The following is a 17,222-nucleotide window of genomic DNA, read 5'->3' on the forward strand; positions in this document are numbered from 1 at the left end:
GAGTTGAAGGAAAGAAGACCTCGAGTCAAAAATGATTAATGTTGCATGTAAAATGAGCTTGGCTGTTGTAAAATTAATTAAGGTTGCATGAAAAGTCCATTGTGCCTTAAGAAGAAAAGGAGTACTTGTGGCACCTTAGAGACTAACCAATTTATTTGAGCATAAGCTTTCGTGAGCTACAGCTCACTTCATTTGAGCTGTAGCTCACGAAAGCTTATGCTCAAATAAATTGGTTAGTCTCTAAGGTGCCACAAGTACTCCTTTTCTTTTCGCGAATACAGACTAACACGGCTGTTACTCTGAAACCTGTCATTGTGCCTTAGTTTATCCATCTGTCAAAGGGGTCTAATATTTACCTGACAGCGGGATTATGAGGCTTAATGAGTATTTGTAATCCTTGGATAAAAGGCTGGATAAAGTGCAAAACATATATGGAGTCGGGTGTATAAATACACATTTATTGTGACTGAAAAATAGCCCCTAGCAAAGACTGTAGCCCCTACCCACCTAATCTTAGCTAGACATGGTTTTACTGCTCCCAAGAAAAGTTAGGTGATGAATGGCATCTAAATTGAATGCCAGTGATCACTGAACATTGTCACTGGATGACTGTATAAAATAGGCTAACGTGCTGTTGTCAGTACAACTTGGGTTAGTTTTTAATATGTATGTTTCAGGTGGGTTGTTTGTTTTCATTTTTTCTGCACGGTTATCCCATGTAAATGAGTGTATTGCTCTCTTTCCCAGATGCATTTTTCATATATATAGATTAAACACTGCATGAAAAATTGCATGTTAATTACGTTTTAACAGAATTTCTTACTTGAACACATTTTTTGCTGGAAGTACTGCAAATGGCTTATTCAGGTACAATTTGTCAAGGCGGAAAGTTGCTTGATATTTGGCAATTAGTGTGTTGCATTTCAAACAAGTTTTCTAATCATCACACCATTAACTCAGTACTTAGCAGTGGAGCTGAACTCCAGCCCACTTGTTTGTTTTAATGACCGTGCTTCTGCATATTTGTCAAAAGACAACTTGTGTTGTAGGAAGGAGCGGAAAACAGTGTCTCATAGGTCACAGTAGTGCAGGTGGAGGATCAAGGAAATACAGACAAGGAAGTCCTGTGAGAGCTGGTTCTGGGAGACTGGAAGTCAGTGGAGCAATGTCCATTTATACCACCTGAGGATATACCCCCTTGTGGTTGCCTGGAAGAGTTTCCTCTTAAACTCCTCCTTCGGGCATTACTTCCTGTGGAAGAAGTCAGGGACTGGCTAAAAGAGAGATCGTGGCCTGGTGAGCTACCTCACCAATGACTGGCAATGGAGCAGCCCACAGCAATGTTGGCCTACAGTCTGAAATAAGAATAGCCAGGAGTAACTGATAGGTCAAGATTCATTGCAGGCTTAAAATCTGTTAAACAATATGTGGTAGCTGGTGGCTATTAAACTCAGAACTCATGCTGACATAATTATTTCTCAGCATCTACGTGGTGGCAAACTGCCCCCAGAAAGAGATTTATATAATTGATTTCATGGGACCATTGTGATCATCTAGTCTGAATTTCTCTAGGCCATAGGATTTCCCTGTATTAATTCCTGCTTCAAGTCCAAAAGCACTGGTTAAACTACCACATCTCTTTTAGAAAACCATCCGGTCTGAATTTAAAAACTGCCACTAAATCCAATGGATGTTCCAAAGTTGTGCCAATGAGGAATTGTTCTTACTGTTAACAGTTTGCACCTTATTTCCTGTCTGAATTGATTTAACTCCAACCTACAGTCCATGGATCTTGTTGTACCTTTTTCTGGCAGACTGAAGAGCATGCTCATTAAATTTCTGTTCCACATGTAGGTACTTATAGACTGTTATCAAGTCACCCATTTAACCTTCTCTTTGATAAGCTAAATAGACTCAGCTCCTTAAGTCTTTCACTATAAGGAATGTTTTTTTGCCAATCCTTGACTCATTCTCCTGGCTCTTCTCTGAAACCCTCTCCAATTTATCAACATCCTTTTTGAACTGGGGCCTCAGTATTCCAGCAGCAGTCGCACCACTGCCAATACAGAGGTAGCATTACTATTACTTTCTACTCTTACTCAAGAATTCCCCTGGTCATACATCCAAGGATCGCATTAGCCCTTTGGCCACACTGGGAACTCATGTTCAGCTAATTATCTACCATGATGCCCATGTCTTTTTCAGTGGCACTGCTTCCCAGGATAGAGTTGTCCATCCCATTAGGATGGCCTACATTCTTTGCTCCTAGATGTATGGCCTTATACTTAGCCATGTTGAAATGTATAGTTTGCCTGTGCTCAGTTAACCAAGCAATCCATACTGTTCTCGATCAGTGATCTGTCCTCTTAATTATTTACCACTCACCCAATCTTTGTGTCATCTGCAAACTTTCTCAGTAATTATTATGTTTGTTTCCAAGTCATTGGTTAAAAAGATTAGCATAGGGCCAAAAACCGATCCTTGTGGACCCCCATAGCTGCTCAATGATGATTTCCAGTTTTCAATTAAATTTTGAGAGCTATCATTTTAACCACTTTTTAATCAATTAATGTATGCCATGTTGATTTTGCATCATTCTAGTTTATTGATCCAGATGATGTGTGATTGCAAGTCAAATGCCTTAAGAGGAATATTACATCAACACTATTACTTTTATTAACCAAGCTCATCAAAAAGTGATATGAAGTTAGTCTGACAAGACTTATTTTCCATAAACCTATATTGATTGGCATTCATTATATTACCCTCCTTTAATTCTTTATTAATTGAGCCCCATATAAGTTGTTCCATTATTTTGCCTTGGATCAATGTCAGGTAGACAGGCCTACAGTTAGCTGGGTCATCCTGCTTGCCTTTTTAAAATATTGGCACAACATTAGCTTTCTTTCAGTCCTCCGGAGATTCCCCAATGTTCAAAGGCTTACTGAAAATCTACATTACTGATCCATAGAGCTCCTGAGCCAGCTCTTTTAAAACTCATAGATGCAAGTGATCTGAACCTGCTGATTAAAACATGTCTAACTTTAGACAGCGACTGTTTAACATCATCCTTAGTTACTGTGATTGGAAAATCTATCATCATATGATATAAATACATCATCTCTTTTCCCTCAAATACAGAACAGAAATATTGATTGAACACTTTGGCTTTTTTCTGTATTATTTACTGTTCTACCATATCCATATAGTAATGAACCAATACCTAGGACTGTTAAGTTTTTTAAATTATATAACAAACAAAAGGAATCCTATTTTTATTTGACTATACTTCCCACAGATTTCTCCTTGTCCTTTTGCTTCCCTTAATAATTTCCCATACTTTCTAGCTTCTAATTTATATGCATTGCTATCAACTTTTCCTTTTTTTCCATTTCTATTATAATAGATTATTTTCCTTCCCCTCTGAGCCAAGCTGTTTTTTACCAAAACTATAAGAGGACGAGAACATATATAGAAAGAGCATAGCAGTTATAACTCTTGAAGTCACACCAGTTTTGTCCCCCATGGTTTGCAATGTCCCATGCTATTGAGGACAGTACCAACTGAGTCAAACCACTCCAAATATATTACAATAGAAAATTAGAAAAGGTCTCAGAAGTGAATGCAGGGTACTAAAATTACTCTTTTTCTTCAGGGTTACTGACTAAACATTTGCAACACAACCAAGAGGTCAACTGGAAAGCCAACATGCACAGTAAATTCATTAACACAAATAGGGGGTAATCCCAAGCCCATTAAAGTCAATGGAAAGATTCCCACTGGCTTCAGTGGGGGTTGGATCAGGCCCATATACAGCAATTAGAGTTTCCCAAAAACAGATGTTTAAAAATTGTAAACACTGTACGTGTTTTATAAATAGCAGCCTTTGTTGACACGAGATTATGGAAAACCAAGATACGACTTTAACTGCTGAGCAGTCAATAATGATTGATTTGGGCTTCGTGTGGGCATTAGCAGCGCTTCTTAAAATACAATATCCTGTTACATTAAGTTCACAATAATAACTCCTGAGAGTCACTCATGACAAAAGTACCAAATTACATACCAAATCTAAATTACATCGTTGCTCCTCATTATAGCCTCCATCCATCTTTTGTAAGAACATCTGCCATTTGTGAGGTCCTTGAAGTTTGGTAGTTTTTAAGAGGTAGCTGCTGTCTTCCAATAAATCATAAATAAAGTAGACTATGTAAACAGCAAACGGTGAGTACAATTTTTCACGCTAGAAAGCATCCATGTCTGTATTGCTCATTAGCTCCAGCCAGTTACATTCTTGATAAAAGGGCCAGTCCTGTGATTAATTTATGATCTTCCCCTTTAAAATTTAGATCATGTAGGCCTGGCTAACGTGCTTAATGCATTTATATGTTTGATCATTCAAAATAGAGATGAACCCTCTCTTACGACGTTATGTTTATCATTGACATATTTCTGAGTAAATTCAGATAATTAAAGTTGAGTGTAAATGCCTTAATCTCCATTAGCTTTGTCAGGCTACAACACAGTAAGTGAGTTTGCATGAATTCACTGTGGATGAAATCCACCCCTGTGCACAAGGAATAGCCCTCTTTTGAGGCTCATATGATCCCACAATATTAAGAAATTGACATATTTTTGATTTCACTGGAGCCGCCCACCATTGGAAACAGGATGGTGAATTGGATGGATCACCAGTCTGATGCAGTATGTTTGTAAATTGGGCACAGTCGAGTGGAACAATATGTTCATAATGTGTGGATTTTTTTTTCTTTAAAATAATCAATGACAGTGCCATCATTAAAGTGATACAGAATAAGATCACTTTCCACATTAGATACCCAATGATTCATTGGAGTTTCAGGACAAGATTTTGATAGGCCTCTCTTTCACATTCCCATGAGTGGTGTTTCTTCACATACGCTTTTGCCTTTGTCACAATTTTTCTTTCCAAACTGGGGTCATTCATCAGACTTTTGGAGAGCTGGACAAACTCCTAAAAAGTTAAAGGAAACAATAAAGGTTACTTGTGGTTCTACTGATCCTGAAACAATCCTGGAACTGCAGTAAAGCGGTTGAATTTAGAATGAATACACACACCAAACAGTTCAAGCGCCATTCTTCAGAGCTAAGTACCCCATTTTATATATAAGTACAGATCAATAAATAACAAATACAATATTTAATCTTTTAAACAGCCCACCAACTAGAGAACTTAAAACCATGGTCAAATCCCTCAAGCGCTAAATCAGATGAAAATATGGACAAACAATTTAATGAGACAGAAAAGTGTTTGAGTATCATACATTTATGGCAATGAAGCGTGCTGTAGCTGAGTAAGAAGTTACAAATTCAACTGGTTTCCTGGCTGGAGAGCTGGTAGCGGACAGTTTTGATCTAGGCTCAACTAGGCATATGCCTGGTTGCAAATGAGGCATCTTTAGCTAATTGCATGCTTTTAATGAGGTTGAGAAAAACACTTCACAAAGATGTCTGTTGTCTGAAGTAAAGAACACACACTCAGCAGCAAATTATCTGTATTGTGCCAGGGCCTGGATGTAAGATTGATCCAAGCTAATAAAGAACTGTTGCACTGTTTGGTGCTGGAGGCTCATGACCTGGAAGCTAGGCAGCAGTTGGTACACGGTATCAAAAGGTCTGGAAAATGCAGTATATGAAATCCCTTTAGCCCTATGGGGTAAGTTACTGGACTTGATAGAACAAGACTATTCCCTGGCCAGTTGCTCTGCCATTCCAATTTTGTTTTTAGAAAGTGAAGATACCAAACTAATGAACGTGAGAGGTGATGTCTCTAAGTAAACGAATCCACTTCTGCACTGCCCGTCTGATTTTTCTGCCATTAAGGGACGACTTTCAACATTGAAGCTGGATTACAGAAGTAGCTCAAACCCACTACCGCAATGTGCGCTAGCTTAGAAATGTCAACAGCTGTTAGAGCAATAAAAGTGAAGATCATTAGTTTCTACACAAGTCATGATGAAAATCAGTGATAGATTCCAAGTGGAACATAAGGGCATTTGGACACAGATGGCATTTTCCTGCCAATAAGCTGTCAACTCTTTGGGGGAAGACCACTGAGGCTCTCCGACAGAGAGCTGAAAATACAAATAAGATTTAAATTTGGTCAACAACTCGTTCATTAACCAACTGTACTTTAACTAAATTATACAGTTCACCTACAAAAAACTTGGTTATCAAAGAGTTAAGATTGCTGATGTAATTCATATGGTCCATGTGCAAAATACGTAACTACAGCATGACCCCTGGGAACCAATGCTGAGACGTGAAATCATACTGTACACATTCCAAGCACAGCCTTTGATACTCATTGAAAAGACATGCAAACTCTTTCAATATATGTATCACTATGACATGTAGTTTATACAGTCAAAGAAACACATATATTAGTGGTGCATATATTAGAAGGATTTGCAAGAAAGTTTCGGAGTCAGAGTTATGGTGGCTACTAGACTAAGTAAGGTGAATTCTCACACGTCAATATTGACATTATACATCCAGATAAAGTATAGGTTCAATCTTGCATGGTGATCCACATGGGGAAACTGCTGTCCTTGTATAGTGCAGAACTGGGGCCTGCAAAGGTAGCCAAAAAATGTACATATGTTACCTTAGCTGATCATTACCAGTCTTTCCCAACCTTCCAGAGTTTTTTCAATGGCCATGCCTTAGTTATGTTAATACAAAGTTTATATGGATCACATCAGCAGCTGTAATTCTAAATTAACTGAAGAAATTCCCCAAAACAACAAGTTTTCTACAGCACCAGGCTCCCTCCTTCTGCACACCCCTAAGGTTCACAAAAGAGCTTCCTTACTTGGGCTAACAGAAAGGACTGCATTAGTAAGGCTCCCGTCCTGCAAGGATACACAGGAGGGCACTGCACTACTTGAAGTGCACAGAAGATGAGCTTCCCTTCTGTATAAATGCCAAAGATTCATCTGAGGAATTCTCTGTATGTATTATTTCTTCTGGTCCATTTTTCTTCCAGTCAGCATTATTAAACAGAATGACCACTTGTGGGAACAATATCTGATTAATTCACAACGGGGCCCTTCACAAACTCAAAGATTCCTACGCGTGTGTTCATCTTTAGTAATATCTGTAGTTGTGAAGTCTCTGAATGGAATAAAAGTATTCCTGCAAAATGCTTTCAAAATTCAGAGAAGTGCTTCCCAAAGGATCTTCCAGCCAGCAGTGCAGATTAACAAGTTTGGTGCTATAATGATAACATCGGAGGTATTTAATATATTCTCTACTAAACCGTCTCTGCTTTCCCCATTCTCTGTTGCAGTTGACCAGCATCCTCCATTGTCGTCCAGGATTGCAACCATCTCTGACTCTTCCTTTTTCATCTCCCACCATCTCCAAATCCTGCTGCCTTTTTCCCCCCTTCACAAAACACACAAAAATCTGATCTTCTTTCTTACCCATGTGGCCAAAATGCTTGTCCACGCCCATATCCTCTCCCATCTTGACTACTGCAACTTACTACATTTTAGCCCTCTAGATATGTACATTGCCTGTACCAATCCATCCAAAACATGACTGCAAAGGTTATTTTCCTTGCTCAGTGATCTGATCATGTCAGATCATCTCCCCCCCCACATTCCCCTTGCATTCATCTACTGGCGACTCATAAAATACCACATACAGTTCTATCGTCACATTCTCCCCTTCAAGGCACAGCACAACCTGGACAAGCTCTCAAAACTTGTCTCCTACTGCGTTCCCAATTATTTCTTCTGTTCTCCCAATGAGTCCAGTCTTGATGCTCCTTTCATTTCCTTCTTCCACATCCCATCTCTGTGCTCTTTTCCATGCTGCCAAGAACACACAGGAGCAGGGTAAGTGGGGAAAGCCTTTAAATGCCTTCACCTATTTAAATCCAATCTCTTACGCTATCATAACAATAAATAATCATTTTCACTCCACCGCATTCCAACTTTAATTTTATGCTCCTGTGGAGGATTTTATTTTGTTTAAAAATAATTTATGTAAATTATACATATCAGAAGCCGCAATGTACCATTGCTTGATGAGTAGTTCTATTAATATTCTTTAAAAATATGAGGGTACGGAGGATAAAAACTTGGAAACATGCAAGTGATAGAAGCAATGAGATACTGCCACACAGCTAAAATCCCTTTCGCTGGTGATAATTTCAGCATAATATTAAACATGAGTCCAAAGAGGAAAGGGAGAAATGGAAAATGGATAAAGCCAGAGGACTTTAGCTGTAGCTGTTCTACTGACTCAGAGCGTAACCTCAGGCAAGTCACTCAAGATGTGATCTGAAGGCACAGTAAAGATCTGCATTCATGTCACTGGGTTTTAAATCAGGCCCCTGGAGCATCTAATTTAGGGTCCCTCCATTTTTGGATGCTGAACTTAAGACTGCAAGGGCCTGATATTCAGGTGGTCCCCACAACTCCCACTCATGTCAGCTGGAGCTGCAGTTGTTTGGCACCTCTGAAAATCAGGTTGCTGAATCTGAGCATCCAAAAATGGAGGCAACCCAGAATTAGACCCCGCTTCTGAAAATGGAGGCCTTAATTTCTCTCTGCCTCTGTTCACCCATATAAATGTGGGTATAACAACATTTACCTATCTCACAATTGATATGTGGTGTAAAGGGTGAAGGCTGAGTTGTTAGTTACAGCACAGAAACGTTGGGGAAAGCACTAGGATGCTTAGATTTATAAGTAATGTGACGCATGCCCTATTTCTGGACAGTAGATATCCCCCTAGGCCCAGTGATCTTCAAAAGTAATGTCACTAATATGTTTCTCCCTCAGGCAGACTGCCAGTTAGCTTTAAAGAAAATGCAAACAGCACATATAAAAAAAATTCAGTACAGTATTTTGCAAACAGATCTGTAGACTCAGATGTCTTTGGCAGATGAACCCTGAAAATACAGCAGGCACCAAGCTAATAAAATGCGTGTGCTCTGAATTACTGTAAGAACCAGGCCGGTGCCGTTTTACAGCAGACACTAGGAAATTAAGAAGCGTATTTCTCTCTCTCTCTCTCTCACACACACGTGCGCTCACACACACACGCGCACACACACACACGCACACACACAAAATCTGTAATTAAACCATTTCAATTTCAGCTACAGGAGAGGAAAGGAACATGGAACAAAGCTCAGTGTAAACCCAGGGAAGACAAATTCCATATATTAAACTAAATGCACAATTAAGAATAGCAATGCACCTATTAGTAATGGGCAACAGATCGGTATTTCCCAGCCACCTGAACCATCATTGCTGGCAGTGCCTAAAACAGCAAGCTGCTCTGTTCAATACTGTCCTGACAGCAAAACTCAAGTCCTCAAGACCAGAAACGGCCTCAGGGCTAAATGCTGGCCATGTAGCCATAGAGCCTTACATGGGAATGGCATACACCCACACTGCCACAAGAGGACAACATGCCAGGTGTGTGCTCCTGTCTATAGCTCCACTAATTGGTTCAGAGGAGGCTCCCTGCCTCCCTTACACAGGTTAGTGTGTTGCTGATTCCTGCTGCTCCCTTACAGCTAGGACCACTATTTTGCCTGGGGCTGGAGAGGTTTATATGCCCCCCACCCCCTGCCCTTTTCATGAGCCTTCACAGATGCTGGGCATTCCATAAGCCAAAAGCTTAGGCTGCTGAATAATGGTGTATGTCCTCCATTTGAACACGCTTTTGTGATTATTTATGGCCCAAACATAGCCCGCTACTCCTTTATTTCTTAGTTATCAGTTTTCCTTTCAGGTCACATTAACTCAGTGTCACATATTCCATAAACTTGCAAATTCGAGTAATGGCAGGAATAAAACATGGCTTTAAAAGAAGGATGCATAATAACTCAAGCATCAAGGTCAACATGTTTTGTGACTTTTCACTTTTATGTTAACTGCTGCGGCCAGCTGGATATTTCCTTTGTTGTTTTCCTTTGTTGTCTATGTACATGGTCATGAGGGCTCAGAATACCTACCAATGATTAATTATAATTAGTATAATTAGGCAAGTTGTCTAATTTCTTTGTAAGCCAGGAGAGATCACTTTTTTCCAATAAAAAAGGGAAGTTTGTGCTTAAAATTATTATTGTTTCGTAAATCAACTCAAACCCATTTCATGCTTCCCGACATAAGAAAACGTGAAATAACCACAAGACTGTTTCACATACCAGGTACAGTAACCCAGCTCCTACATTATCTAGCTTGCTCCTTTTCAGAGTTACTATTTTGGGGGGAAGGAAATAAAACTGAAATGTTTTTAACAAAGTAGATCTAGGTTTAAATACACACATCTGCCACGTATCTGAAGCAATGGAGCAATAAAAGGATAAATCCAGTATATTAGTCAAACAGGCTGGAAAGTCAAATCTGGGGAGTGAAAAGGAGGGCACCTCCTGAGGCACAGGGAAAAAAACATGAATGAGAAGCTTATCTGAAAGCTGACTGATGAAAGAGTAGGGCTGTGTAGGAATGTACGGGGGAAGGACACTCATGAGAAACTACAATGAAAACACCTCACAAATATACTGAACCTACAAGCACTTCAATAAAGCCATCCAGATTGCACCATAACGTTTACTGTGGAAAGGAAAAAAATATTAATGGTAAAGAAATAAGAATCAAAATTAGACCCAATTATACTGGCCATCCATCAACTAAACTGTGGATAGGGAAAGAATGATCTAGGATACTGCTTAACAATGCAGTATGCTGCAGGATGCTGCTTAACAATGGAAACACCAGCAGGAACATGACTGAGGGTCCGTGTTAACCTGCACTGGGAATTAAACCTTTCTTGGCTGACTAAAATCTGGACAATTCAGATAATGTACTTAACAGATAGTAAGTGGTGTCTCCTGCTTCCTGAACAATCTGAATCAGAATCAGATGGGGTGCAACTACATGTAAACCTTTGTTCTTAAACGAATTCCAAAGGAATAGCTCTAAACAGTTGGTTCTGAGAGAGCTAATTTAGAAGAAAACTAACTGAGGTTCCGGTGGGAAATATTTTATCAAATACTTAAGAGCACATCAAGTAATCGGAAGAGGGTGAAAAAACATATGGCTTTCCAGCACGTAGGTTATCCTGCCTCTACTGGCATACCAGGTCCTCTAAGAGGAGACTGCGCAAAGTGCTACAAAACGTGTTACTGCCATTTCCAACAATACAAACAGATTATAGCAACAGGTTGAAATTAGAAATCTTCTAATTTATCTGAACTCTTTGATCTATTATCCGTCTCTTGATTTCATGATGTATTATATATGGAGGTTTGAAAAACTGTATTTCATACAGATTGGCGGTGTCAAGAAATATGGGATAATCCTGTAATTGTCAATTTATCTTTAAGATTTAGTGAAACTGATTGGCATTCTGTCAGACGCTTCAGGTGAAAGTTATCCAGCAATCCCCTGGTGAAATTGGACTATTAACATGCAAACAAACCTTTCTGACACATTTGTAAACCTTGATACTTTATACAATATTTAACACCAAAGCCATTTTAAAGGAGCATTATTAAATATGATACAATTGCTAGTGTACAGAGAAAGGACGGAGATTACTTCACTTTCCAGGATAGGGCACCTGCACAAATATTAATTATCCCAGTGCAAATACTACCTAGGACAATGCTAGTTCATATGATAATGCAAGTTAACACCTTTACTTAAAAGACAATCAGAGATGTAGAACAAGAATATCAGAAAAAAAGGGGTTGCTGATCTTAGAGACAGTATTTTGGGGGAGAGCAGCAGAAGACCAGACTGAAATGGGACAGAGAAATTGAGAAGTACAGAACTCTAGAAATAACATAATCATATTTACAGTCTTTCTGTATTTCTGATTGAGTAAAACATTTAAGCGTAAGAACAGCCTCACTGAATTCAGTTTAAACACATGTTTAAAGTAAAGTGAAGTGCTTTGCTACAACTTTATGGTTTTAGGTGAAGGGGTCAGTGCTTAAGTATGGAGAAATGGTGTGAAGTAAATAGGATGAAATTCAATAAAGGACAAATGCAAAGTACTCCACTTAGGAAGGAACACTCAGTTGCACATGTACAAAATGGGAAATGACTGCTCTAGGAAGGAGTACTGTGGAAAAGGATCTGGGGGTCATAGTGGACCACAAGCTAAATATGAGTCAACAGTGTAACACTTGCAAAAAAAAGCAAACATAATTCTGGGCTGTATTAGCAGGAGTGTTGTAAGCAAGACACGAGAAGTAATTCTTCCACTCTACTCCGTGCTGATTAGGCCTTAACTGGAGTATTGTGTCCAGTTCTGGGTGCCACATTTCAGGAAAGATGTGGACAAATTGGAGAAAGTCCACAGAAGAGCAACAAAAATTATTAAAGGTCTAGAGAACATTGCCTATGAGGAAAGATTTTAAAAATTGGGTTTGTTTGGTCTGGAGAAGAGAAGACTGAGAGGGGACATGATAACAGTTTTCAAGTATATAAAAGGTTGTTACAAGGAGAAAGGAGAAAAATTGTTCTAAACCTCTGAGGATAGGACAAGAAGCAATGGGCTTGAATGGCAGCAAGGGAGGTTTAGGCTGGACATTAGGAAAAAATTCCTTTCAGGGTGGTTAAGAACTGGAATAAATTGCCTAGGGAGGTTGTGGAATCTCCATCATTGGAGATTTTTAAGAGCAAGTTAGACAAACACCTGTCAGGGATGGTCTAGATAATACTTAGTCCTGCCATGAGTGCAGGGGACTGGACTAGATGTCCTCTCGAGGTCCCTTCCAGTCCTATGAATCTATGCTGTGGTACCATTTGTCTTTGTTAATTTGATCTCGACACTTTGGGTTAGAGGCCCTGCTCTGGGAAAGACTTATGCTTATGCATAACCTGTTTCATGATCAGGGCCTGTGTGAAATAGGTATTTGAGCTTAAACTCAAATACCTAACTGAAGGCTTGTGGGAGGCATTGTGTGTGCTCCCGCTATTTATTAATATCAAGAAGGCCACCAGTATGAGTTTCTACATCCATGCAGATGAACCCCTGGGCCTGTGTTCAACCCCACTGAAGTCAATGGGACTCCATGTGGACATAGTTGTAGAATCAGGGTTTCAGTACATAAATAGTTCTAGCTGAGAACAGTTTATGAGAGCTCTGCCTCTGCCACCCAGAGAGTAATTAAAAAAAAACAAAGGAAAACAAACTGCCGTCATTAGCAAAGATTCGGTTGTGAAAACCATACGGAACAATGAGTGAATTTTCCAGAGAGGCAAATGTTACTTGAAATAATTTTTTCAGTTAAAAAAACTAATGAAAATAAAAAGAATCCACCTTCCCAAGACTATGCTTAATAGCATGCATTAATCACACACATACAGCAAAGCTGGTAAATGTAATGTACTTCCACTTTGCAAAATGAGCATATCGTCTGTTTGAGGAAGTTTTATTTTATTTGGGGTTGGATAAAAATCTACCATGTTTAGCTGTTGATTGGTATTAGTAAACTATGGTTTATATAATAAACAGATTGATTCATGCCCCACTCCGAAAACCACAAACCATCTAATTAGCTTAGCTGGGATATTGTCTGACCTGAAAAAACAATGCTCTTAACATACAGTAAGAACATGGACACTTTGAAAACTGTTTATTAAAACTGTAATAGATTTTCATCACAGCCACTAATAGAATTTCATTCCTTGGGTGCTAGGGCATTGGGTGCCTTAGGAATACATAGTAATAGAGCAATAATCCAATACACTGACACACCAAACAAATGGAAACTACAGTACTCATGATGAGAAGAGTTTGCAGTTTAAAGAATATCAGCCCAGTCCAACTCCAGTGAGACTTGTATCAGACCCCAAGTGACTATCTAGGGATGCCACATTAAACAGACGTAATGCAGAATAAGTTTGTCCCTGTAATCAAAACATTAGCTGGGTCTGTCTTAGATCATGAATTAAAAATATTGGAGTCTATTTCTAGTCATTGAGTCTTCCCTCTTCATTATTAAAACTAATGACTGCATGCTGGTTAAGCAGCCTATTTGTTTTTTGAATTCACAGAACCTTCATAAAAAATTTTTAAACTTCTTTACATATAATTAAGCTTGTGTCTACCCGTTTTAATTTTCAAAGCACTAATTAACCTTTGCCATATTCCTATGGTATTACCTTCTGTGTTTTAATGATGGGGAAAGTGAGGCAAAAAAATTAAGTGATTTGCTCAAGACTGGAAATAATTTGTGGCAGAGTCCCTTATGTTCACAATGCACAAAGACAATGGGAGAATGGCAAACCACATTGGATAAAAACCCACCCAAATCAAAGAATCTCTAGGACTTAATATATATACGGAGTTCTCTGTCACATCCACAGAGTGCAAAACATAGTCTTTATTTTCTATGTAACTGTTAACTATTTTCTGCCCTACTGTTTATTCATGACCTACTAATTCTTGATATTATTATCTGTAATCCCAGCCATGACCATATTATCCTAAAGTTTGGGCTCACAGCCCATTTTGATTTTGTGATCCACTGCTTCTACAATATATGTTCACATTTCAGCGAATGTTTGAAGGGAAATATGACATCTGCACAACATCTATTCTAGGGTTTGCCTAAGAAACCTCCAAAACTAAATAAAAGCAGCTAAGATCTCAACTGAACTGCATGCAAGCAACTGGCAGATTCTTAAAGCTCGAAAGAAGCATTCAGTAAGGCTGAGCTCCCTCACTCCCCCCCAGCATTCAGTGAACTGCGAAGAGAGCACGAGATAGCAACAGCACTTCATTAAAAGCAGGGTAGGCTTGTAGGTTTTTTTAAGAGAACGAGAGTATAACCACTGAAAGTCACCACAAGCAAAGCACCAAGACACAAGCAGTTCATGGAAAGGAAAAATAATGTTTGGAAAGGGTTGTTTTGTTATGCTCTGGTTTTGATTTGATTTTTGTTCTTGTTACCTGGGGATCTGTAAATAATAGTCCTGTATCTTTATGTCGTATTATTGCTGCATTCCCAGGAATATTCCTTGCCAGCACTGGAACATCTAAATCCATTGCCTAAAGAATGTGGAGGGAAAAGATGATTTAGTTAGGGTTCATTTTAAGAGGAGTTTGTGGTGAGAAATAGTAAGAAACCTGCCCCCAAAACTGCTTCTTCCCACTCCCCCACCCCCAATCAAAAAAGTCTGACATTAGCCATTTTATGGAACCTCGTTAAAATACAAAGCTCGCCTTACTGTTTTTGGCAGTCAGGACTCATCACTTTCAAAATAATATCTGAACTAGTCTTTTACTGACCGTCTGGTGGGTCACTAGCTAGATGTTCATTTTTCTCATGGCCAGAGTACACAGGGCTTGTTGGCCCAGGAGGAGGCTGAAACCTCCTGGAAGTTCCTAACATCTAGCAGGAACTGAGGAGTTAAAACTAAGATTCAGATTGAAGCCTGTCACTTTCACTACCGGAGTTGCCATCCCAGGAAGCTGAATGGACATAGTTCACAGTTTCCCTGAAGGGGCCAATTCTCCCCCACACAAGGTTCTTTGTTCTCTTGCTCCATAGAAGAAGAAAGGAGTTGTGATCCACACAGCTCTCAAAATATTTACAGTTTTCGGGGGATCCATGAGAGGCAAGGACATTCCTGGGGACAGGGGTGCTGGAACAATTTTTATAGTGGGGATGCTGAAGGCGTAAACCATGTATTTGGGCTGTTACTTCAGGCCAGGGGATGCAGCTGCACCATCCAGTTCCAGCACCTATGCATGGAGATGCCTTGGCCTCTTCTCTGCCGCCCTGGCTCTCACTGGCCCTTGTTGACCATGGCTCCTGCAGTTGAGCATGGCTCTGCTTCCTCATCATGGCTTCTCTTAGACCTTCCTCTCTCCAAAAGAGGGTTCCAAGCATGGAGGAGCTGGCACAAGCTAATACAGCCTCTAACAGTAATTTGTATCAGATTCCTCCAGGAGTTCTTTCTAACTTTATTTTTATTGTTTTTATAGAAAATATAAACACCTAATGAAAAAAATATACTTTCATGCACACAATATAAGTAGCCTATAAATAAAATATATTCAATGTTCATTGTTTGCAAAACCTGGAAAGAAACAAAACACAAACCAAAAACCTGAACCTGTAGAGATCATGCAGGGCATCAATTATTAAAGTGACTACATAGATAAATAAGTGAGAACATAACCTATGATGTGGGGTGGGCTAATATGTACTAAACTGCAAAAGTATGCAATAGTTTCATGTGTGACCAGACATCCTCAGATTTTTTCTAAGCGTTTCTATTAGACAGAATCATTTTTTCCATTAATGCAGTAGTAGAGATCTCACTAAGCAGGCCTGGGTATGAGGCAGGAATTGCAGATTTTCTCAAAATAACTCTTTTGGCCACTAAAATAGTTACTGCAATCTAGGAGTTTTTGTGGGGAAGAATCTGGCCCATTCCCTCAACACCCACAGAGTCCCCAAGGCCTGGCTTTTGAGAAGTCAGGTAGCATTTTGCAGAAGCAGAAATGCCCTCCCCTTATGTGGTTGCAGATTCCCTTCTAGATACACATACATGGGGGAGCATGTAGTCTCAAGATGGTTGTCATATAATTTCAGACTGTCTGTAGATTCAGAAGCATAGACACAGCACTGCATCAGTTCACATCCAGTAAATCATCTTCATTATAAAGATAAGGGCTAGAAACTTTTGAACGAAAGTTTAAGTGTACAGAAACCAGTGTGTTAGCCCCAGTCACCCCAGGAAAGTCCCTCCCATCGCCCACTCATGCATTTGTCAAGCCCTGATGTGAAATTTTAATTACCATTCCTGGATTTGGAAATCTTGAAATTCGCAAACCCTGAATGTATAATGGCTTGTCTTGTACAATTATCACAGTGTCAAACAGAAATAAATTCACTCTCCAAAATGTTCAATCCATTTCATACTGATTCACTGTCACTTTGGAGAGAACACATTTTTAATTACTGTCATTACAGTCTCTGATGGGGAACAATTTTCCTTCAGCATAAGTAGCATGAAAGAAAAAGCTAAGGGGGGAAAGAAATGAGGAAGAACACGTCTTTTGTTTTTTAAATCTGGACAAGACTCGATACCCCAAACACAAGTGTACGAAGCCAAGTGCGAGTTAAGAGCAAAGGAATGCAGTAGCCTAGCAACATGCATTCAGTTTAAAATATCCAAGGTAAACATAGT

The 17,222-nt window shown here is 39.3% G+C and overlaps 1 protein-coding gene across 3 annotated transcripts in view; it reads right to left on the bottom strand.

Moving 5' to 3' along the window:
• Positions 1-653: 653 nt before the first annotated feature.
• The window catches only part of GLT1D1 (glycosyltransferase 1 domain containing 1), a 93,096-nt gene continuing 76,527 nt past the window's right edge, over positions 654-17,222 (bottom strand). For 2 of the 3 annotated variants that reach the window (XM_037878427.2, XM_043529334.1), the window contains 2 exons: positions 14,974-15,072; positions 2,582-4,993 (listed from right to left, as the gene is read on the bottom strand). In XM_037878427.2, the coding sequence (XP_037734355.1) occupies positions 4,847-4,993; positions 14,974-15,072 (246 nt within the window). In that variant the 3' untranslated portion in view covers positions 2,582-4,846. Of the gene's footprint in view, positions 4,994-14,973; positions 15,073-17,222 lie in introns of all 3 variants that reach the window. The other variant, XM_037878428.2, reaches the window with a different exon arrangement.

The sequence above is a fragment of the Chelonia mydas genome, chromosome 15 (genome assembly GCF_015237465.2).
Source record: "Chelonia mydas isolate rCheMyd1 chromosome 15, rCheMyd1.pri.v2, whole genome shotgun sequence".
In the NCBI taxonomy this organism is placed as follows: Eukaryota; Metazoa; Chordata; order Testudines; family Cheloniidae; genus Chelonia; species Chelonia mydas.